A 24,485-nucleotide genomic window follows, 5' to 3' on the forward strand; every position below is an offset into this window, starting at 1 on the left:
AAGAACAATGTGAAAATGTCTAATAATCTAAAACACTGTCAGACTGGATCCCAGTCAGATCTAACCTGGTCCCTCCTCCTGCAGGTGAACAACAGTAACAAGAAGGAGTGGAACGGGATGATGGGGGAGCTGTTGGGAGGTCTCGCCGACATGATTGTCGCCCCCCTCACCATCAACAATGAGCGAGCTCAGTACATCGAGTTCTCCAAACCGTTCAAATACCAGGGGCTCACCATCCTCGTGAAGAAGGTGAGCTGACACTTAATGAGGTCTCTGGTTCTAACTTAAATTCAATTTAAAATAAATAAACCACAGTTTTTGTATTGCAGCTGTCTGAGCAGGACAACCAGTCCTTTAAAAAAGTACTCACTGCTGAAACATTTGGTGCTGAAACATTTTAAATAATCCAAATCTTGAAGTGGTGAAATAAAGTTACTGAAAGACATTAGTATGACAGATAAAAGTTCAAGTTTCAGTTGAAGTTAAAGAAGTGAAATCCTCGAACTGTAACTGAGAAACTGAGCTCAAAGTCACAGAAGGAAATTAGTGCCAGCTGAATGGGAATAAACTGAGGGAGCATGATGAAGTGTACACACTGAAAGCTGACTCAAAGTAAATTGTGTGTGAACAGTGGAGTTAGTGACACTTAGAGGAGCCGAAGAACAACAAGAACCTTGTAAAAGAGCCCTGCAGTAAGTCCTACCGCCACTATGTTCAGGACGGTTCCAGAAAGGTGTTGGTTTTATTCTGTAATTTTGATGCCTTAGTGATAGTGTTGTACTAAACTCTGTTGTACACTCAGTGTTTATAAAAGGTTGTAAACCACCATTTAAATACATTTGTGAAGAAAATATTTGGAACCTCTTCGCACTCAAAGCTCAGTACTAGACAGCTGACGACTGCCCAACAGACTTTATTCAGCCCAAAACAGCCTTCTACGTTACATGCTGAGCATTTTGATAACCAGCACAGGTAAATGCAGCTGTAGCTGTGAGACGCTAACAGATAAAGTTACAGCGCTGCCGTTAGCAGCTGGTTCGATACAGCCCTAACGGTAAAGTAACGTTATTTAACATCTTAACGTTAGGTCGCCTCACTTTCTGCCTGGTGCACCTGAAGGTGTCTCTTCAGGTTTGTGGTTTTCTTCCCACTGGTTTCCTGACAATAATTTACTAAACACTCACTTTTACTCTCAGCAGCGTAATATTTGAAGTGGGACCAACTGTCGACCCGTTCTGTTCTTTTCCCTTCACTGTGTGTTATCTGATCATTGCTGGGTCCAGTCTAGCACTGTTGGCTGTTCATTGGCGCGATGTCATTGTTTGAAAGAACGCTCCTTTTAATTTCATCTTTTTTTCCGTCAACGAAAGTAGAGATGTTAGTAAAGTTTTTATTTTTTAAATTGCATTTTACATTTCGTCTTTTTTCGTTGACGATATTACATCTTGATATAGTCGCAGTTAGTTGGTGCCATTTTGTCATCGTCGCGTCTCAATCTTGTAAAAAAAGGTTGTTGACGAACATATTTAGTCTTAGTTTAAGTTAAGGAACACTAATATTAACACTAGCAGAAAAACAAGAACCTCGTACCAAAAGTTCAGGCGAACTTCACCGTCCTTGTGAGTAGAACCAAGTTATTAGCTTCCTGCAGTGGAAAAACACAGTATGGTGCACAGCAGGAGAAATGTCCATGATTCTCCATGTGATGGAGTTAAACAGACCTGATGTAACGGTTTGACCTCTTCACACCTGCTCTCAAGGATATTTTGGGATATTTTAGGTCAGTGTGGCCCAGTTCATAGCCAGCGATTGACTCCACAGCAGCAGGAAGCAGATCAATAGTTTCCATCGACCCTGTGGCAGGGTAACACCGCCGCGACGCGTCTGATCCAGGTTTCGGTCTAGAGTCTCCACTGATCAGGATTTCATGCTGTTATCATGGCTCTGCTGTTATTCTGGGTCAAATGAGAGGGCAGACTACAGCAGCGAGCAGCTATTCTTCAGCTGTAGAGACTGATTCCAGCTCTGCCTCAGTGTCTTGCTCATGGGCAACGGCAGAATGATTCCTACAATGTTTAAACATTGCTTTAACTGACAGATCTTAAACCAGTGGAAAGAGGGTGAAGGTGGGACTTGTGCATGAAAGCCTGCACCTTCCACGCCGCTGACAGTTTTGGGGGTTGGCTGGGCCTGAACATGACATTGCCCTATAGTTTGGGGCAGTGATGTATTCTTTTTTTTAATTTCACATATTTGAGTCTTAACCACAGCTGATGAATCCTGACCCACGCAGCATGTTATCGTTGTACATGACGATGGTGTGTTTGTGTTGACACTGTGTGTGTTGTTTGTGTGTTCAGGAAATCCCTCGCAGCACTCTGGATTCATTCATGCAGCCGTTCCAGAGCACACTGTGGCTGTTAGTCGGTCTGTCGGTCCATGTGGTGGCAGTGATGCTTTACCTATTAGACCGGTTCAGGTGACCAGATAATGAAATACATCAAAATGATACAAAACACTACAACACGGTACAAGATAATATGATACTACGCAGAAAAATAAAGTACAAAACAGTGCAATTGAATACAGCACATTACGACAGTACGACACACGACATTACAACATGATACAATGCATTAGAAAACACACTACTGACACAACACACTGTGCTACAGTACAATACAACGCAACAAAACATGAAAGCGTACGATATAGTACAATGATAGACAATACAATACAAAACCAATATGACACAACACAGTACAATACAACCCGAGACAATATAACGCAATACAGTACAATACAACAACAACACAACGCCGTAGTACAATGTAATGTACCTGTGTGCTTCTGTGCAGCCCGTTCGGAAGGTTTAAAGTGAACAGTGAAGAAGAAGAGGAAGATGCCCTCACCCTGTCCTCTGCCATGTGGTTCTCATGGGGAGTACTGCTGAACTCTGGGATAGGAGAAGGTGAGGGGTATCCTCTAATCTGACCCCTACTCGGTTTGAAACACCAAATCCATTCATCCTGCAGTCCTCGCTATAACATATTAATAACACCTCTCTTTGTTCTGCGTAGGAGCTCCCAGGAGTTTCTCAGCAAGGATTCTGGGTATGGTATGGGCAGGGTTCGCCATGATCATTGTTGCATCATATACTGCCAACCTGGCAGCCTTCCTGGTGCTGGACCGGCCTGAGGAGCGCATCACTGGCATCAATGACCCCAGGGTGAGAAGGGGTTTTCTTCTGCTGGGAAACATGAATTATGGCGTCTTCAGAGGACGTTTATTACCCTCCCTGATCTGATGTTTTGTGGCATAACCCTCCAGAAGACTCGTCCATCACAACTTTCACTCAGCTGCGAACTAGTGTTCATGTTTTTTATAATTCAGTAGGCATGCCTTTGGGAATCTCTATACTGTGTTTATGAACACAATGAACACATTACTGAATATATTATTAAGTGACTGGGGAAAAGGGCCCACACACAAACCCCCCCTTCCATCAGAAGGCCTGAACCTCTTCTGGATGCAGTGGTTTGCGTTGCCAACCCTTCATGCTGCAGGTTGTTTGATTTGTTTTCGGGAGCCATATTTTCCAGTTTTCTCAAACAGAACACACCGGCAGCAGTTACTCAGTAAGAGGTTCCTGCAGTTCCCCTTGGGGGTTTTCACATCTAACCTGTTTGGTTCAGTGTTGGTGTGTTTGCCTATTTGGTTCTGTTTGTTTGTGGTGTGAAAGTAAATCTGAACAACCACAGTATTTTGTGGTTGTAGTTCTGTACATGAATTCTAAAACTAAACTGCTATTGAATCCATCTGCTGATCAGGAACTGTTAAGGAAAAGGGTTAATATTCATACATTCAGACAAGATCATGCAGCAACCACAGTAACATGTAAAGTGGCATGAAAAAGTCTGTGACTAGTTTGGTGAGTAAAAGATGACCTGATTTCCAAAAGGCATAAAGATAAAGATTAAACATTTATTTAATCTTTTAAGCAAGATTATTTTTTTATTTCTATCTTTTACAGTTTTGAAATGACAAAAAAGGAAAAGGGCCCGAGACAAAAGTTCAGGCCCCCTGCATGGTCAGCACTTAGTAACACCTCCTTTGACAAGTATGACAGCTCGTAAACGCTTTTTGTAGCAGCTAAGAGTCTTTCAGTTCTTGTTTGGGGGATTCTCGCCCAGGCAGGTTTAGGATCATTATTCTTTAATAGAAGCCTCCTCTTTTCATTCAGCTTTTTTATTAGAATTAGAATCCATTCTTCCCTCTACCAGTGAAATGTTCCCTGTGCAGCCCAAGCCCAAAACATGATGGATCCACCCCTGTGATTAACATTTGGAGAGGTGTTCTTTTCATGAAGTGCTGCATCCCTTTTTCTCCAAACAGACTTTTGCTCACTGTGGCCATAAAGTTCTATTTTAACTTCATCACTCCACAGGACTTGTCTCCAAAATGCATCAGGCTTGTTGAGATGTTCCTCTGCAACCGTCTGATGCTGCATTTTGTGGTGAGGACGCAGGAAAGGTTTTCTTCTGATGACTCTCCCATGAAGGTCATATTAGTGCAGAGGTCGCTGCCCAGTAGAACAGTGCGCCACGGCTCCAGAGTCTGATCAGTCTTCCTGAAGGTCTTTAGCAGTCAGACGGGGGTTTTGATTTGTCTTTCCAGCGATCCTACGAGCGGTTCTCTCTGAACGTCTTCTTGATCTTCTAGACCTCAACTTGACCTCCACCGTTGCTGTTAACTGCCATTTCTTAATTACATTACGAACTGAGGAAACGGCCACCTGATGACACTTTGCCATCATCTTCTAGCCTTCTCTTGCTTTGTGGGCATCAGTTATTCTAATTTTCAGAGCTAGCCAGCTACTTAGAGGAGCCCACGGCTGCTGCTTGTTGGGACAAGGTTTTGAGGAGTCAGAGTATTTATAAAGCTTTGACATTTGCATCACTTGGCCTCTCCTAACGATGACTGTGACCTTGTTAAAAGTTATCTGAAGTTATGTCTGCGGTCTGCCATGTTTTTAGAAAAGGTGAAGATTGGAAAATCCTCTAGTGTACACCAAGCCTAACCCGTCCCATACTGTCTACAGTATGTTCGATGAGATTTCATTTCTCACCCTGTGTTCTGCTTTACTCTGTCGTTTTTAGCTGCGTAACCCTTCAGATAAGTTCATCTACGCCACAGTGAAGCAGAGCTCGGTGGATATCTACTTCAGACGGCAGGTGGAGCTGAGCACCATGTACCGGCACATGGAGAAACACAACTACGAGAGTGCTGCCGAGGCCATCCAGGCCGTCAGAGACAAGTAGGCTCTTTATACAGTTATCAACCCGAAACATATTCCTGAAATCAGTTGTCGTACCTCACAGGCGTAATGTGAATATGCCTGTCGAACTGTGGATTGGTGTGGTCCGCCTGCGTCTTCCGAGCTCCACTTCCCACATACCTAATGTTTTCTCCTCCCTCCTCCTGTAGTAAGCTTCATGCCTTCATCTGGGACAGCGCTGTTTTGGAGTTCGAGGCGTCGCAAAAGTGCGATCTGGTGACGACAGGAGAGCTTTTCTTCCGCTCAGGATTCGGGATTGGAATGAGGAAAGACAGTCCATGGAAACAGAATGTTTCTCTGGCTATTCTCAGGTAAAAAAAGAAACACACTAACGATAACCTACAGGAACCCTACAGGAACCCTAGTGGTACTCCGCTAATAAGTCTATGATATCCCACTGAGGCCGTTCTGATGACCGACTGAATCCCACTTACACGCCACTGAAACTCTGTTGATACTCTGATACACCTCTGGTACAGTTTTGAGACCCCACTGATACCCTACTGGAACTATACTGGTACTTTGGTTATAGTCTCTGATACCCATCTGATAAGAGGGGTATTAATTACCCAGTCAATGCCTGGTACCCACTGCTCCATATTTAACCTCTGACTTGCTGTTATAAACTTGGGTGTCTGTCCTCAGTTCCCACGAGAACGGCTTCATGGAGGATTTGGACAAGACGTGGGTTCGATACCAGGAGTGTGACTCCAGGAGCAACGCCCCTGCTACCCTCACCTTCGAGAACATGGCAGGTAGGAAACCGACCGGACACTAAATGCACTTCACAGACTGGCAGTTGATTAGCGATCGTTTTGCTGTGTGATGGTGATGGTGAGGTTTTAGTTTTCCCCTTACCTCACATCACCCGACATCATCCTTCCTCCTCAGGTGTGTTCATGCTGGTTGCCGGCGGCATCGTTGCGGGGATCTTCCTCATCTTCATCGAGATCGCCTACAAACGGCACAAAGACGCTCGAAGGAAACAGATGCAGCTCGCCTTTGCTGCCGTGAACGTGTGGAGGAAGAACCTGCAGGTACCCGACTCTACTTTACTGTATTCTACTGTGCTCCACTGCACTCTACTGTAACCTCCTGTGTACAGTGATTATAACATGCTTAGCTCTTCTTTCTGCTCTTACTCTGTTCTGCACTGCTGTTTCAATGGTCTGTTGTGCTCGATTTCTATTTATTTTCTAGGGACAAATTGTTTGAACTGAATCATCTTCTGTAGATTGTTTTTAGCAATGGAGGAGAGGGCTGCATAAATGTTATCTGTACGATGTCAGTTTACCTTTCAGGGAGTTTGTTCATTGACCTAAACATTACGTTGTTACTGCTCATATTTATCATGGCCGTAGCTGTATTTAGCTGAAAGAGCTGAGCTGAAGATGAAGACTGATAAGTGAAGGGATGAGAATTTTGTTTGACTTTGTCTTTTTAACGACAGTTTGTTGCTGACTCAGACTAAAAGAGAAAGAAAGAGAACACACGAGAGAGTCTCTGTGGTTCTGTAATGAAGCAGAAAAACGCCATCAGCAGGAAGGAGCAAATAACTGAAAATAGGACAAAGGCTCATCAAAAGCTTTCCATGGTGTCGGCCTGTTGATCTGTCTGGAGCGAATGTAGCCTGTTTGGACTGAGACGTGGTCTGAGTTGTAGTGTGAAGAGAGTACCGCTGCTCTCATGCCAACCAGTGGTTTATTGTCACCTCTTCATAGGACTGGGCTTCTACATGCACACCTCTCCTCAGCAGAGCCTCCGGCCTCCTGACACATGACGTCAGCACAGTTACAGCCCAACACCGAACAGTTTTAACGACTATATGTCTGGAAACAACAATTTTTCCACCCACCAGTAGTAACTATAATGCCTAAAATGAAATTTCACAGTGAACACGAACATCAGGGCTGCAAACAAAAATTCTTTTCCTTATCGATTCATCTCCTGTTTCTTTTCTTTATTAATCAATAGTCTCTAAATTGTGTTTTTAAGTATTTAAAATTTGCATGTTACATTTCCTAAAGCCAAAGTTGACGTCTTCAAACAGCACGTTTTATCCAACCAATGGTCCAAAGCCCAAAGACATTAAGTTTACTATCACATAAGACAAAGAAAATCAGAAAGTGAAACATGCTGGAAAATTTTTTTAAACGATTATTTGATGATTATAATAGTTGCCAATTTATTTTCTGATCAAAACAACTTTACATGACTGAGTTTACAAAATAATGTATATTTACTGTATACATTATTATAATAGTGAATACACTTTTACCAGCTGTGTATTGTCAAAATATTATCTTCACATGATACATAGATAATCAATACATAAAACCCTATTCATTAAAGAAGCCTGATCCACCCAACATGTAAGAGATCTCTCTAAACCCTGCTTTACTCCCTGCCTCATCCCTTAATCCCCTAAAACATCCTCAGTCTCTCTATCTTTCTCACATTTATCTTGATTTTTTTTAAACCTGCTTTTAATCTTGTAAAGAGTTTGAGTACACTGAAAAGTGCTGGGTGAATTTGATTGATTATCATCATCACAAAGAGGGAGGATTGGAAGCTTCATCCAGGCTCCATTGACTTTGCAGAAACTTTAACCAGAAACCTCAAGGAGGCAAAGATAAAAAAAATAAAAATAAAAAATAAAAACAACCATAATAAAGTAGCTGAAATCTTCTACCTTATTTTTCTGCAGTCTGTGTCTGTCAGTCTCTTCTCAAGAGCAGAGACAGAAATATTAATGATGTTTCCTGTGACGTAGGGCTGAGCGATTTGGCCAAAAATATTATTACAGTAATTTTTTTGATACTGATCAGTGTTGATAATCAATATTTTAATACCTTTCATGAGGAAGGAAACACATTCAATTTGTTTCTTGGAGCTCAAAGACACAGGCAAAGTGTTTTGCTGAGTAAGTGAACCGAATATAAACAGAACTTAGGGAACCTTTTCATTTTAAATTTCACATTGTAAATTCAGTTTAGGGTTAAATCCTAAATGAACGGAATAAAAGCTGCTTCTAAATAAACATCACACGGATCGACATGTTCTGCTGCTCACACTGGTCTCTGCACACTGGTACTGGCAGCTGCACTTAGTTTATGAGCCGCATCGTAAGAAACACACAAATGAGAAGACTGTGACTTATAAAGTGACAAGCGGCGACGGGTCTGGTTCCTGTCCCAGACTCGGGGATGTCTGAAGGTCAGACGGGAGCGACCGCCGCCGGGGTCTGAACCAACGTTACTACGGAGGCTCGTTATCCGGTCCGGCTGCCGGTGCCGCAGTTTGTCTTCCCGTTTACTCGGTGGGACAGTGATGTCGCCTTTTCACGTGGTAGAAAACGTTTGCTGTGTTTGGTCTTCGTCGGCTCAGACGTCGCTCCGCCGTTGATCCGGTTTTTGGAAATCCAGACCGTTTCCAGATCACTGCTGCTGTGTGACCTCTCTGTGCCACATTGGTCACCGCACGAGGACGTCGGACGCTGCTCACCTTCGCTCGGTTTTACGTTTCCGACACCACATTTTTGTGCTTGGTCTGGAGCGACAGGTGTCAGATACGTGACCCTGTTGCTGTAGACTGATAGACTGATGCTGCAGATGAGGTTTGACCCGAATGTTTTCATTAGTTACTCATCAGTTTATCATCGTTGCTGTGGGAATTTGTTTCGTGATAATTATCTACATCGTTTTATCGCCCAGCCCTATTGTAACATCCCATCACTATCTTCATCCAGACTGTGGTTCAGTTTTGATCCAGACAGTTCAGGGGGGCGGTTCTGGATCGTTCGATCACTCTCGAACGCAGAGTGGATCACTGAAGCACGATGGGAAAATGAACACAAGCCATTTTTTCAGATTGCTGGTCTTCACTGCTGTGGACCGTTAGTGTCCACATGGATTTCTCTGCCACAAACCTCCTGTTCACTGAGTCCAGTTTAGCTGGTTTCACTAACAAGACCGAGGAGTTTCTGACCCAACGAACGTCTTCGTGTAATCACACGTGAATCTGGACGACTCGCTGCTCTGAAATCAGACTGTTCATTTACTGATGTGGGTCTGGTACCACAACAAGTGATTTAAAATATCAATATGTCGATTACTTTGGGTATTAACCCTGATTGTCTCCTCAGTGCTCGGGGAGAGCAGGTTTGGTTTCAGCACTGGGGAAACGCAATGAAGTCAGTGGGTTTTCATGCAAAGAAAAAGGAATCATTACTATATAAAGATTTATTTCTACCCAGCAAATAAAACATTATGTGATTATAGGAATAATACAAAGAAATGAAAGTGCTGTGAGTTTCTGTAGATCTGACCATGTTGAAAATCACGTTTCACAAAGTTTGATCGAAGGAAAAAATGATTAAAGTCATATCACTATTCACAACATGAAATGAAATAAAAAAGAGAAGATAGAAACAGCATGCAAACAGATTTTATTTCATGGTGTTATAAACAACATACGGCAGGTGTATTGTGTAGTGCCTTTCATACACTAAGACAACTCAAAGTGCTTTATATAATTTGACTTTAAAAAGGAGAAAAGGTATAAGAACTTAAGCATAACGCTCACAAATATTCACAGAATTAGAAAAACAAAAAAACAGACTTAATTCATCATATGAGCTGGAAATTCAGTAAATTGGAAAAAAAAGAAAATCCAAATATAAATGTCATATTTTTCACAAAAGAAATGCACAGGACAGAAGTTTTAAAGATAAATTAGTCATGAAGGTAAATTAAAATATTCCTCCATTTCTGTAGCTGGAGCACGTTTCTGTACTGCAGGTCTACATTAACAGTCAGCGTTCCTCACCGGGAGAACCGGTTCCTTTTATATTTTATTATTTAGTGTGACATCGTCCCTCAGCGCTGTGTGTTCTGCTCTTCAGTGCAGCGAATCATAAACGGTCAAACACGTAATGTAAGGATAAATAAACTTTACATATGTGCCTCATTTATATGTATGTGTGAAGGTTTCTGATCTCAGATCAGTCAGGGAGCAGAATAATCTGACAGACACGAATCAGCCAGAATGTTTTTATAACTCAGAAATTCATTTCTGTGTTTCATGTTAAAGTTTAATGTGTTCCTGTTGTCGGCTGGTCTGTGATCAGCTCAGTGAAAAACACCCAGAGGAAACACCCACACACACACACACACACTCCCAGACAGATCATATCAAAGTCTTATCTGCCAACCGAACCCAAACCACTGTTTACCATCATATTACAGCTGCAGAGCAGACCGAGGCTACAGGAGCATTTCATCACGGCACAGTCCCGTTAGTGGAGCCGTTTAAATCACTTTGACAGCAGCTTTGCTTTAAGAGCACAGAAGCTGCATCTCAGGCTCATCTCACAGACCAAAGTTCAGCTTCGCCTGCGGGACGCATAATCTGTCCATCACAGAAATAACATGGAGTCTCTTTGGAGTTTTTGGCCGCCGTAGCCAGCGGCTGCCACCGGATAACCTCGGATCCCCTTGGGCAATAACTGCATGTCATTAAAGTGAAAGCTGCGGCTGTAGAGCTCATAAAGGATCAAATCAAACACTATTGTTCTTGAGGGGGAAGCGAAGGACGTCCCGGCGACAACTCAGCAGGGACAATATAGAAAATGAACCGTATCAATATGTAAAGGACAGAACATTCATCGGTGACAGAGAGATAATTTGTCCTCAACATTTGGCTGCTGCTTCAGTAGTTTGACAAGAATAAATTAGACTGACTGAAGTGTGAAGTGAGCCGATGAGTAAAGCCCCTTTCATATATCTCATCTCATCAGTCATAAAATTTTAATGATGTGAGGTAGAAAAGGCCAAGTAGACGACTTAAAGTGCGATGAACAAGCTCTTTGTTTAAAAGTGAGTTAGAGACGTTTCCTGCTGAATGTCGATGAGCTGGCTGGTTGACAGTTTTGGTCCATAAATATAGAAAATAAAAGTCTGTCGTTTCATGGTCTGAGTGCTGCAGAGCTGAATGACCTCACGCAGCAGACAGACCAATAAAAACACCAGTCTGTCTGGATGAAGGAGCCAAATCCTTAAGAGACTTTTAAACCAGGAATGAAAAACTTCAGATCGGGTCTAAGCGCCTCGGAGAGACGGTGGAGATGTGATGAATACTGATGAAGACAATTAGGTCTCGTGTGTGGCATCATATGAACGTACAGTATAACGTGACGTGAGAGGAAGTGCTTTGTCATGTCATTCTATAGATGACATTAGAGGTTTGCATGACAAAACCAGGACTGTAACTAATTATTCTTTTTTTATTAGAAATTAATCTGCTGATTACTTTCCTGATTGTTTAGTTTATGAAAATGTTAAAAAAAATTGTGTTCACAGTTTTTCAGATGCTAGAGACGTCTTCCGTTTCACATTTTTTCTGACTGACAGAGAAGAATCTAAAGGAATTCAGTTCACTGTCATGTATGACAAAGGAAAACAGAGAATCATCATATTAGAAATCATATTTATAAACCTTAAAATATCCACATTATTGATCCAAACAGGGAACATTAGATAAGTGGAGCATCAAAGAAAAGAAAATGTACAGAAATAATCAGAGCAGCTGAAAGATTTCAGATCGGTGCAGAGATCAGTCCTGACTGGAAAATGTTCTTGCGTTCATATATAAAACAGATTACGACATAAAGCAACATAAACCCAGGGTCAACACAGGCAGAAGAAGCAGCTCGCTCTGTTTCCTACAAAAAAAGATTATTTCTTATGTGAAGGGAAGTCTTTGCTCCAGATGTTTTCCAACCCCGTCAGCAGCTGGACTGGCATTAATAATCATCGATTCCCCGCCTGGATTAGCACTTCAAACACTAGCTGCTAAAGGCTAACAGCTAGCAGAGGATAATTAGCACTTCAAACAGCTGTGTCTTCAGGCGAGGAGTTAGCGGTGGAGGATTAGCACATAAAACACCAACAGCTCTCAGAGAACTGTGAGGGGAAATGATGGTCTAAACCGTTTTTAGATTAAATCACACATCCAGACAGATCAACAGAAGCATCAGGAGGTGAAAGCTTCATCTTCATCTGCCCATAGAATCAGATTATTTTCTGTGATTACAGTCCTCAAACTGTAACAATAATAACAATGATAATAAGAATAATAATAATAAGATCTTATTTCATCATGTTTTTATTTGTATCATGTACAGATTGTGTTCTGGTGGTAAAATTTGATGAGTATTGGTTGTTTTTAATCACCAAAAAGACAAGAGCTGAACTGTAAACAATGTGTTTATCTGCTAAAAGCTGCTAACATTAGCATGTCCAGCTAATCATACTTAGCATAGCACTGGCTAACTACATTCCAGTAAAGGACTGGAGCTTCTGTGTGGTAGTCGGTCCCGGATGCTATCAGAGTTTAGGTTAACGTTAGATTTGATCAAGTCTAGCTAGCTAATTAACATCAACTCAGTGAGTCGTCGTTAAAGACACAGTGAAATGGAAGATGCGGTTTCAAAGTTCGAATCCTGTCCCTGTGTTAATTGTTCATTTATATCTTGTTACATGATATAAGAAAAAAAAATATGATTTGGGTATTTTTATATCAAAATTCCTCTCTTACCTCTTCCTGTAAAACACGATTCATCCTGCACTTGGGGGCAGTTACATAAACCTGTCCAATCAGATGTGATTTGGGAAAACCGCACTTTACTTTTAACGAACGGGTAGCTAGGTTTAATTTGAACCGTTATCCTCCTCTTCCAACAATGTATTTGAGAGAGGTGTTTGTCGAGGCTAACAGCTAGTCCCCTGCAGCTCCATATTTCTCCGCAGGTGTGTACTGTGCCGCAGCATTCACTAAGCCATGCCCAAGATAAAGACGCTAACTTCACGCTCACTTCCGTTGCACTGTGAAGAGCAACCCTGTGAAAGAGTTCTACAGGTGCACTGCATGGCCGGACACATGATATGCTAAAAGTTTCGTTGTTTCCACCTGGTGGGAGCTATTGTTGCTGTCAGATATCACCGTCTCAAAATTGCACCTCGCACAGTGTAGTATAGTAGTGTAGCATTTTCCAACTCGGCTGCTAGTCGTTACGGTCTGAATGATATGACATGGATGCGGCGTTAGCAGTGAACTTTAAACCACCAGAAAACGATGCGTACATAATCTGTGAGCTAAAACATGTTAGCTCGATATCTATTGTCTGTATTCATCACCCCTCTTGTTGATAATGGAATGGCAGTCGGGCTTGTTAGCATGCTATCTTTACATTCTGTATTATATTTCATGTAACTTCAGTTTGGTGTTAAGTGTTTAGTTTTCTATGAATGTGAGTTGCAGCAGCAGAGTAGAGTACAGTAGAATGCAGCTGATGATTAGTGCAAGATATCAGTTCAGAGACAGGACCAGCATCAGTGTCTCTACTTTGTGATGTCCCAGTTCATACAGGCCAGTGTTGATGGTGTCATTTCTGTGTTTCTGTTACTGACTGATGCTCTGATCAAAGTCTTCCACTGAACTCTCGCTGCTGATGGATTTAAATGTTTGATTGAAGTAGAAATGCTTGAAAGAGAAGATCACAGATCCGGATTGGACCCTAAAGTACGTTTGTGGGCCCTCTTACAATCCGGGACCCAGTTTTACCAGTCTGATGTCCAGTTTGGGTGTGCTGCAGGCTGAAATTATGCTCTTAATTCATGATCAATGTGTTTTTTTGTTTTTTTTGTTTTTGTTTTTGTTTTTTTTTCCCACTTCAGACTTAATGTGTTGACAGTTTTCAATGATCCAAACTAGGGCTGGGTATTGTTGGACATTTTAAACTACAGTACACTTCTACTGCTGGTGATATTCTGTCATTTTATTCCTTGTCATCAAATCCAATGTTCAGATTCAAACCAACAATGGACTGTGTCCGCTAACACGTATTGTGTCTACCCAAAGCCTGATTATATCGTATTCCCCCCGTTTCCACCGGATGTGTTTCAGCCATGTTAATCCTTAGATAACCCAGAATTCATAGAGTCGCAGTCGCATCCGTAACTTTAGTTTTAACGTCTACACCTGACGCGTGAAAGTTCACGTTTATTTTTTTTTACTGGCCGACATGTAAAGCAGTGACAGCTCAGATGGTCCAGGTAGGAGTTTAGACATGTTTTTGACTGTTAGCTTAGCTTAGTTTAACATAGCTTAGCAAGGCTTCAGCATATACAGCCAAGAAAATAAAAGAGTGAAAGAACAGGGGACATGAAAGACCCCGAAGACTACTAATATGAACCCACTGTTTTCCAGCAACATTGAGTCTCAACCAATCAGGATTTTGCAACTTTTGAATCAGCTCTGGCTCCGTGACTCAGGAGATAGAGCTGGTCGTCTGTTCAGTACTATTATTATTTATACTACTACTGTTACTACTGCTACTGCTACTGCTACTACTATCACTACTGCTGCTGCTGCTGCTGCTGCTGCTACTGCTGCTAGTACTGCTGCTGCTGCTGCTGCTACTGCTGCTGTACTGCTGCTGCTGCTGCTGCTGCTAGTGCTGCTGCTGCTGCTGCTGCTAGTACTGCTGCTGCTGCTGCTGCTAGTGCTGCTGCTGCTGCTGCTGCTAGTGCTGCTGCTGCTGCTGCTGCTAGTGCTGCTGCTGCTGCTGCTGCTAGTGCTGCTGCTAGTGCTGCTGCTGCTGCTAGTGCTGCTGCTAGTGCTGCTGCTGCTGCTGCTGCTGCTAGTGCTGCTGCTGCTGCTAGTGCTGCTAGTACTAGTACTACTCAGATTTTTTCCTGTAATAAGACGGTGATAACACTATAGACTTGGGCCAGAATCATCCGATAGTACTTTAAAATAATTTATCAGCTCAACAAAGTGGTGTTAGTGTTTCATTTCTGTGTGATGGTTTATGTCTTCAGTGGGAACCACAGACAAGGGTGGAGAGTCAAAAACTACTGAGAGACGGACTAACACGTTGTTGGTTTCCATCTGTACGTGTGGTTTAATGACAGTAAGAGACATGTAGAATACCACCAGACTGATTCTAACTATCTGAAAACAATCAGCCAAACAGCAACTAAAAGCTGAAATCTGACAACTTTAGTGTCACTGTTGGATCCTGACAGGTTAAGACTCAGTGTGGTCGTGTTGTAGTCTGATACCCAGCTCTATTCTGAACTGTGACAGGTCGAAGGTCAAACTGATGTTTTTATATGATGTTAGAGATCAAACACCATGTGAGCATCATCCATGTGCTGCTGCCCCTCCCTCCTGTGTTTTCTGTTTACCATATACACACACACACACACACACACACACACACACACACACACACACACACACACACACACACACACACACACACACACAGGAGAGCAGCAGAGTGTTGGTATAATGTTCTGATGTGTTCAGGTTGAACAAAGATCACTGCTTCATACAGGCCTCATCCACCATCTTTGTTACCCCTCCTCCTCACCCCCTCCCTCCCCTGTACTCCCCCTGGATGTATTTCCTTTGCTGTGTTTAATTTATTTGGTGTTGTGTTTGTGTGTTCGGGCCTCATGTTGTTGATTTACCTGCTGCTGTGTGTTTGTGGCTGTAGACAGTAAAACAGAGTGAAGTTGTTTTACTGAAACATCTCTTCATCTGAGACAGGAACCAGTCTGCTTCACTGACGCACCGAACAGGACTCGCACGTCAACATGCATACAGGACAGTGCTCTGTTCTTCGTGTGAGGATAACTAAATTATCCAGATTGGATTGTTGATGAGTCTCAACGTTTCCGTTCTTTGAAGCTGGTTTTAAATTCTTCTGGAGCAGTTGTGATAGCAACAAGGCGAAAACCCACTAAAGCCAAACCTGCAAAAGTGCAGCTTTTTGACAGTCAGCTAGATCAGGACCAAGATGTTTTACAGTGAACCACGTACATGAACTAATTTTCTTTAGTTCAAAGGGCTTTCTTAGATTTATAATGAAGAATGAATGTTGAATGCTGATATACTGTAATTATCATGAGAGACGAGAACATGCAGGTTACTGAGAAATCACTTTGATCTGTTGGTGTAAATATCACTAACTATATTTATACATGATAAAATATAAAACAAAATGAAAGTTTGTGCACTAAAGAAGAAGAACGAAGCCAAATTTTGAGATACAGTGAGCAAAAAGACATAAACTCAACTAAAACTTCTCATTATTAAAAGTCAAATGGAGCCAGAACACGTGGTATTTAATTCGACATTGAAATGAGAATTTGTCATTTGGAGTTATAACTTTAGATCAACAGTTTATGTCTTAAAATCTGTTTTTTAAGAGATTTAGTGAGGTTTCGTTTTGATGACAGGCTGATGAGTCTCGGTGAAAAGTGTCTGCGCGTCCATCGGGGATTTCCTCGCCCGTTGTGCACCAGCATCACCGTAGTCTGACACATTCACCGGTGAGACCTGATTGTTTAACGCTGGTTAAAGTGTGGAAACACTGCGGAGCTCAGTGGCACCAGTAAAATGCAGGAACACGGGTAAAACGAGGCTTGTGTCCAGGAATCTATAGCCCCAGTGCATGCTGGGAGGCCATGTAATTTAAAGTGTGAGTTCAAACAACAAATCAAACCTCAAACTGCTTTCAAAGAACCACGTTAGCCTCAAAGAGAATAAACGGGATTATTTTAACCTGACAACGGCACGTTAGTCTGGATTAGTTGAACCACAGTTGAAGAACAGGACCCTGTACTCACACAAGACCACACGCTCAACTACATACAGGGCTTAGACTGGTTCATATGTGGTCACTGAAGCAGACACACAGACTGTTCAGGCGGAGTGTTATATAATCTGCTGCTGCGCTGAACAGATGGCAGAGAGTCGACAGTCCGCCTGAAAGCATTTTACCAGCGCACACACACACACACACACACACACACACGTTGAAATTGCATTTATTTCTTGTAGATGAACCCTAACCAATACTTGACTAACCCCTAACCATAACCATAACCATAACCATAACCATAACATAACATTAACCACTGACCCAAAATCAGCTTTTTCCCAATTGTGGACACAGTTTTTGTCCCCAGTTGGACAAACTGTCCCTAATTAACTGGTCCTTATTTTGAAATTTGTCCCCAAAAGTAGCCTATAACAGGCACGCACACACACACACACAGTTCTCAAAAAGGCTTTCTGAAATCCAGTTACCTCGGTGAGATTAACATCTTATTCACCGTTTCTACACATGCTATTATTTTCTATACTGCTGTAGTTACAGTACTACTGTACTACACTATACTAAACTGTACCATGCTTACTACACTATATTATGTAATTATATTACTGTATATGCTAAACTACAGTATACTGTAAACTATGCCTAAACTGTACTATAACATACTATTACTGTACAATATACTGTTACTAAATGTCACTATATTATAATCTGTGCCTACACTGCTGTACTATACTATACAGACTTTGCTACACTACACCATATGTATCACACTATTCTATACCATTACTACACAATACCAGACTCTATTGTAATGTCACTACACTGTGCAATGCTATTACTATCGTACTTATTTACTTTATTATAAGATACTGTACTATACTATACTACTATACTTCTATGATACTGTACTACAATATTTTATAAAATGCTATACCATGCTTTATCACACTATTGTATAGTATACTATTACTAAACGATAATACACTGTGCTATACTATATACTTATGGTATTACTAGATAATATACTATCACAATACCATGCAGTATTGTAGTATACATTACTATAATACATATACTATATATTACTGTATTACTATACTACACTACACTAGCTCCATGGTATATTATGACTATACTGCGGTAGCCTATATTACACTGTACTATTCTGTTAGTCTTCTAGCTACGCTGTACTAGACCATGCTTTATCATGCTATACTACACAGTACTATATTATATCATTACTGTATTACACTATGCTTCACTCTACTACACTACATTGTATTGTGTGTATATATTGGTGCAGCTGCACTGTCTTCAGCCTACTGAAAATATACACACACACAGACTACATTATACTACATCACACACGTTCACACAGTTGTATCTATAGCAGCAATAAGTGAGTACAGCTGAATGTTAGCGAGAGTCAGTGTGAATTACTGAGTTATTAGTGAGTACAGTGAGTGTTAGTATTAGTGTTTACAGTGAGTATTAGTGAGTATTAGTGTTTAAAGTGAGCATCAGTGAGTATTACCTAGTACATTGAGTACTAGTGAGTCTCTGTGAGTACAGTGAGTGTTAGTGAGTATTAGTGAGTACAGTGAGTATCAATGAGTATTAGTTAGTATCCATGAGTACAGTGAGTATCCTTGAGTACAGTGAGTATCCGTGAGTACAGTGAGTATCACTGAATACAGTGAGTTCAGTGAGTATCCCTGAGTACCCTTCAGTACAGTGAGTATTAGTGAGTATCATTGAGTACAGTAAGTATCACTGAATACAGTGAGTTCAGTGAGTATCCCTGAGTACCCTTGAGTAAAGTGAGTATAAGTATTAGTGAGTATCATTGAGTACAGTAAGTATCAGTGAATAAAGTGAGTATCAGTGAGTATTAGTGAGTACAGTGAGTACTTGTGAGTATAAGTGAGCACAGTGAGTATCAGTGAGTACTTGTGAGTATAAGTGAGCACAGTGAGTATCAGTGACTACTAGTGAGTATCAGTGAGTATTATTGAGTATCAGTGAATATAAGTCAGTACTAGTGAGTATCAGTGAGTATTAGTGAGTATCATTGAATACAGTGAGTATTAGTGAGTATCCGTGAGTATTAGTGAGTATCTGTGAGTAATAGTGAGTAATAGTGAGTATCCGTGAGTATCAGTGAGTATTAGTGAGTATCGGTGACTACTAATGAGCTATTGAGCACAGTGAGTATCATTGAGTATTATTCAGTATCAGTGAGTATTAGTGAGTACTTGTGAGTACTAGTGAATATTAGTGAGTATTGTTGAGTACAGTGAGTATCATTGAGTATTAGTGAGTTCACTGAGTATCAGTGAGTATTATTGGGTATCAGTGAGTACTAGTGAGTTCAGTATCAGTGAGTACTAGTGAGTATTGTTGAGCACAGTGAGTATCATTGAGTATCAGTGAGTACTAATGAGTATTATTGAGTATCAGTGAGTACTAGTGAGTATCAGTGAGTATTAGTGAGTATCAGTGAGTACTAGTGAGTATCAGTGAGTATTAGTGAGTATCCATGAGTACAGTGAGTATTAGTGAGTATCAGTGAGTACTAGTGAGTATCAGTGAGTATTAGTGAGTATCAGTGAGTATTAGTGAGTATCAGTGAGTACTAGTGAATATCAGTGAGTATTAGTATTAGCGAGTATCAGTGAGTAAGTGAGTACTAGTGAGTATCAGTGAGTACTAGTGAGTATCAGTGAGTACTAGTGAATATCAGTGAGTATTAGTATTAGTGAGTATCTGAGTACTAGTGAGTATCAGTGAGTACTAGTGAGTATCAGTGAGTACTAGTGAGTATCAGTGAGTATTAGTATTAGTGAGTATCTGAGTACTAGTGAGTATCAGTGAGTACTAGTGAGTATCAGTGAGTACTAGTGAGTACAGCTGCTGTGTCTCTGCTGCGTGTTAATGTGTGTGTGCACCTATCGTATGATTTATTTTAGGATAGGAAAAGTGGTAGAGCAGAGCCCGAGCCCAAACTGAAAACCTCTTTTAGGTCCATCACTTCGACCTCCGACCTCAAACGCCGTAGGGCCTCCGGGGACGCCACGGTAAGGAGATGAAGACCACCTACCTTCCTCCTCCTCTTTTTAGCTTCACATTTGTGTCTTTCCTTCTCGTCTTTTATCTGTTTTTCTCCTTTCCGTCCTTGCCCTCCTCTCTCCTCTCGCTCTGCCTCTTCTTTGGCGCAGATTTTTTCTTTCATCAGCACCGATTTTTTTGTTTGTCATTTGTCTTTCTCCTCCCGTCTCCTCTCCTCTCCTCTCATCCCCAGCTCCATCATCTCCTTGCTGACTCATCATGGCCTCCCGTCTGTCAGTCAGTCATCTTCCCACGTCCATCAGCTCATCTGTCCCACTAAAGACAGACGCGAGGAAACAGATTGCAACCGAAACCGTCCGTTCGGTTCGTCCAGTCAGGTCAGGGCTCATGTTGTTGCCGGCAGACCGGGGTTTTAATTTTCACACCGTTCATGTCGTCCTCTTGCAAAGGAGAAGTGAAGAGGGTCAGACTGTGTGGTCTCTTTCTTCCTGTGGACCTTTAGTCCTCTCATCCCTCCTCTCTTTTTGTTTCCTCTGGTTTGTCTTTGTCCTGTCTGTCTTCTCGTCCTCCCTGTTTTGTTGTTTTTTTTCCTCCTCCCTGTCCTCTCCTTCCTCTCCTGTCTCTGTCCCTTCATCTCACTGTCGACGCTCCAAATATCCCACAAACCTTTTCATAGGTTTTCTTGTTATTTCTCCTCTAACGATCAGATCTTGTCCTCAGGGTTCGGCTGGCAGAGACTCTTTTTTTCTCCTCTGATCTTCTCGTTTTCAGCGTCCTGTCCAGGCCACAGTCTTAGGAGCAGCTGACTTAGATCTGTCAGAGACGACGATGTTTCATGGCTTCTCCCTCAGCTAAAAAACGACTGTTGTTACAGCTCTGCTCTCCCTGCAGGACTCTGCGCTCGTCTCTGAGGCTCAGCATCATTAAAATCTATAATTCCTGATCATTTCTGTCATCGGCGTTGATGGTTTTGACCAGTCTGTGGCCACCGCCTGCCTCACTTTTTTCTCTTCTCCTTTAACCTCAAAGAGTAGAACAGTCTTTCATGCACTCTTAAAAAAGGTTGTGTCTGCCTCTGTTGAGGATACAAAGGGTTTGTTTTGTCATTGTATTTAGCCTGTGACATCAGTCTTTTTTAAGAGTGTTTGTAAGTCTGTGCTGCTTCTAACAAACAGCTCAGAGACATGAAATCTGCCAAATCTTCTCCGATGGACACGTGTTTTCTGTTTCTTCTAAATCCACAGCACTTGACCATTTTGCATCCCGCCTCCCTCCAGATATCCCGTTTATTTGATGTGAAGGGATTCAAACAGTCCAGAGTATATTTTTCAGGGATGAAACTCACGTACTTTCTGTTATTAACATTAAAATGTTTTCATTTCCGCTGCAGCTCATTTATCTTTGTTAGGATGTTTGAACGTTCAGTAACAGACAGAGGGCGCAGTTTGATTTCTGTTGATAAAGTGAAGAGGTGATGAAGGGTGGTGAAGTCCGACTCTAACTCATTTCTCTTTGTGCTCATCTCTCTTTATTCTCTATATGAGTGTTTTTTTTCTCTCTCAGTGGATTTGAATGGTGTCCAGACTCCACATGCTGTACTATACACACACACACACACACACACACTGCCTCTGTCCTCCTCTGCAAGCACGACTGACCTGTAGATTGAAAACACAACAATCGGGACTCTCAGCTTTCTGGTCAGGTTTCTCTTGTTTGGCTGCAGGAAGCAGAGAAACAGATTTAAAATCCCATCAGACTCGATCGGTCCTCTGTAACAGACGGAGTCTGTTAAGAAGTCTTGAATTTCATTTACGAAAGTCGTCAATAGTTTGTCTTTCCTGCCGTAGACAGTGACGTTAGTTCTGAAATGTTTTTGTATTCGATTGCTCCTACCTAAATGATGATAACTGAGTTAATCATTTTTAAGTGGTTAATCCATCCGTCCATTTTCTGCTGCTTATCCAGGTCCGAGTCAGGTTAATTCATTAATTATATCATTGGGAATTGTTTAAATATACTGATGGGAAGTACTGAAAAATGTGACACGATAACAAATAATTCTAAATAGTCGTTATCATCGCTGCTAGTTTTCCATCATATTTTCATTCTGTGACTGGTTTGACGACAAGTATTAAATTTAATTCTGTGTCTTATTAAAAAGTCTTAAATTTAACCTGGTGAACCTGCAGAAACCCTGAACAGATCAGAGAACAGAACCAGAGTTTCCCTGGTTCCGGCTTCTCAGTGCGAATCTTCGTGTTTCCTCCGACAGTGAACTCAACATCTTTGTGTTTCTGACCGTTGCTCAGACACAACAAGACGTTTTTAGAAAATAACCGTCAGGCGTATCGATAATGAAGACAACTGTCGGCTGCAGCCTCACAGTTCTCCTCTGGTGGACTAATACGACCTCACCTGAGGTTTTCCGTCTGTTAAGGACTCAACACACAGAGAAAATTACTTTACGACAAACCGCCTCAATATAAACTAAAATAGTTCAAGTCCTCAAACTGGATTCCGACACGGAGTCCCGCTACGAGACCAGGACCGAGGACGGAGGACCCGATAAAGCGGATGTTCTACTGCAGAGGAGAAAGTGATGTACACCCATTCTTGTTTAATATAAGAGGTGGTTTGTCAGTGGAACAGCAGTGACATCCCAGTAGTCAAAGTATGACAGTAAAACACGAGTGACTAACATCAGCCCCTTCGAGATCTCAGCACGGCTGTGAATTCAAACAGCGTGTGCCACCATGTACATATGATTAAGAGCACGTGTGTGTCGAAAGTACATATTTCTGTCACTAGTTTGACCGTAATCGGTTACGTCTGTCATAGAGCATCACCTTAGAGCTGAAGTCCTGATTTCAAGCAAACCCCAGAGAGTTCATTCATCAGTCTTGGTGAAAATCTGAGGCCAGATTCTTTTACTGAAGGAAAATCATGAGATGTGGTAGAGAGCTCTGAAAAAACTAGTAAGAGATGAGATTAATAGAGAATCGACAGGAAAAGCTGCTTTGGGTTCAGAGTCCAGAGGAACTGGTTGGAGAAGAAGTTGGTCAGAACATTACATTTACTTTTACCGATCATTTTCCAAATCGTCGGTTTTTAATTGGTTTCCTTCCTTCGGGCAGCAACTGGTTTCAGTTCGTTTCTATGTAAATCTGCCTCCATCACAGTCATACTGATGGAGGATCCGAAAAATGACCATCAGGAAACCAGAGTGGAACTGTGAACCCCGACTGCTGCCTCCCCACACAGGAAACACACACAGCCGAGCTTTTCAAAGCTCTGATCAGTTCAGGGTTTCTGCAGCTTCACCAAGTTAGATGTGAAACTTCTGAAGATGTTTTTAATACCACATAGGACATTTAGTACCTTCTTCACTGTCAAAGAATGACATTCAACAAATTATTATGTCATTAGATTTTATGATAAGTCTGATGAAACCTGTTCCAGTAATGTGAGATGGCAGAAATACTCATCTTAAAAAAATAGGGTTCGAATAATGTAAAAAATATTCTCCGATAATATTCAGTTTTAGGAAGACATTAAAAGATTTCCCAGATTTACATATGGTCGGAAGAGGTCAGAGATGCAGCAGGGACTGAGGCATAAAGAGCCTTAAGTCATTCATAAAATCCCTTCTAAAACATAGTTGGAGCCGGTATAAGAAAGGATGCGGTCATGTCTCTGCAGCCTGGAGTCGATCAATAGATTTAAAAGTCTGTTGCAATAATCGAGACACGAGGAGATAAAAGCATGTGAGACGACGAGATTGTATTTTAAAATATTTCTACGAAGATATAAAAACGAGGGAACCATCTTTATGATGCACTGCTCCAGACTTATATCACTGTCAAACAAATGCCTGGACTGGATTATCTGAAGTTTCCTGCAGACTCTGTCCCAGTCTGGATACACACAGCACCAGTTCTCCCAGTCACAGAGGTTAAACTGGACCAGAGTCCTGTATCCCACATGCTCGGGACAGGACGGGAGTTTGATTCAGACACAAACTCAGACTCAGACACACTAATCACCACAAATATAAAACCTCTGCAGCACAGAGATTGTATTATCATCACCACATCTGTTCCCATGGTAACCAGCAGGTGGGAGGACTGGGGAAGGTGGACTCTCAAAACATCCCAAACCACCGTCGGTACAAGTCCAACAGAGCAGAATAGAACCAAACCAAAGGAACAATCTGCATCAGAAGTTCAGCGTACGTCCCTGCTCCTCAGAGTCCAGATCCACCGAGGACGTTAACGTTTAGACGGAGGTGGAAGAAGTTCCACATCCGGATCCCGTGTAAAAATACTCCCGTACAAGTAAAGGTCCTGCATCCACAATACTGCCAAAAGTATTATCAGCAAAAGT

General features: G+C 41.7%; 1 protein-coding gene across 15 annotated transcripts in view; it reads left to right on the forward strand.

Annotated features, from left to right (window-relative positions):
• The window catches only part of grin1b (glutamate receptor, ionotropic, N-methyl D-aspartate 1b), an 86,053-nt gene that overhangs the window by 44,886 nt on the left and 16,682 nt on the right, over positions 1-24,485 (forward strand). For 5 of the 15 annotated variants that reach the window (XM_040155000.1, XM_040154996.1, XM_040154998.1 and 2 more), the window contains 8 exons: positions 85-249; positions 2,361-2,479; positions 2,859-2,971; positions 3,081-3,229; positions 5,160-5,317; positions 5,488-5,649; positions 5,984-6,093; positions 6,230-6,375. In XM_040155000.1, coding sequence (XP_040010934.1) covers positions 85-249; positions 2,361-2,479; positions 2,859-2,971; positions 3,081-3,229; positions 5,160-5,317; positions 5,488-5,649; positions 5,984-6,093; positions 6,230-6,375 — 1,122 coding nt within the window. The other 10 variants (XR_005709507.1, XR_005709512.1, XR_005709514.1 and 7 more) reach the window with 9 other exon arrangements.

Source organism: Xiphias gladius, chromosome 19 (genome assembly GCF_016859285.1).
Source record: "Xiphias gladius isolate SHS-SW01 ecotype Sanya breed wild chromosome 19, ASM1685928v1, whole genome shotgun sequence".
NCBI classification, from domain to species: Eukaryota; Metazoa; Chordata; class Actinopteri; order Istiophoriformes; family Xiphiidae; genus Xiphias; species Xiphias gladius.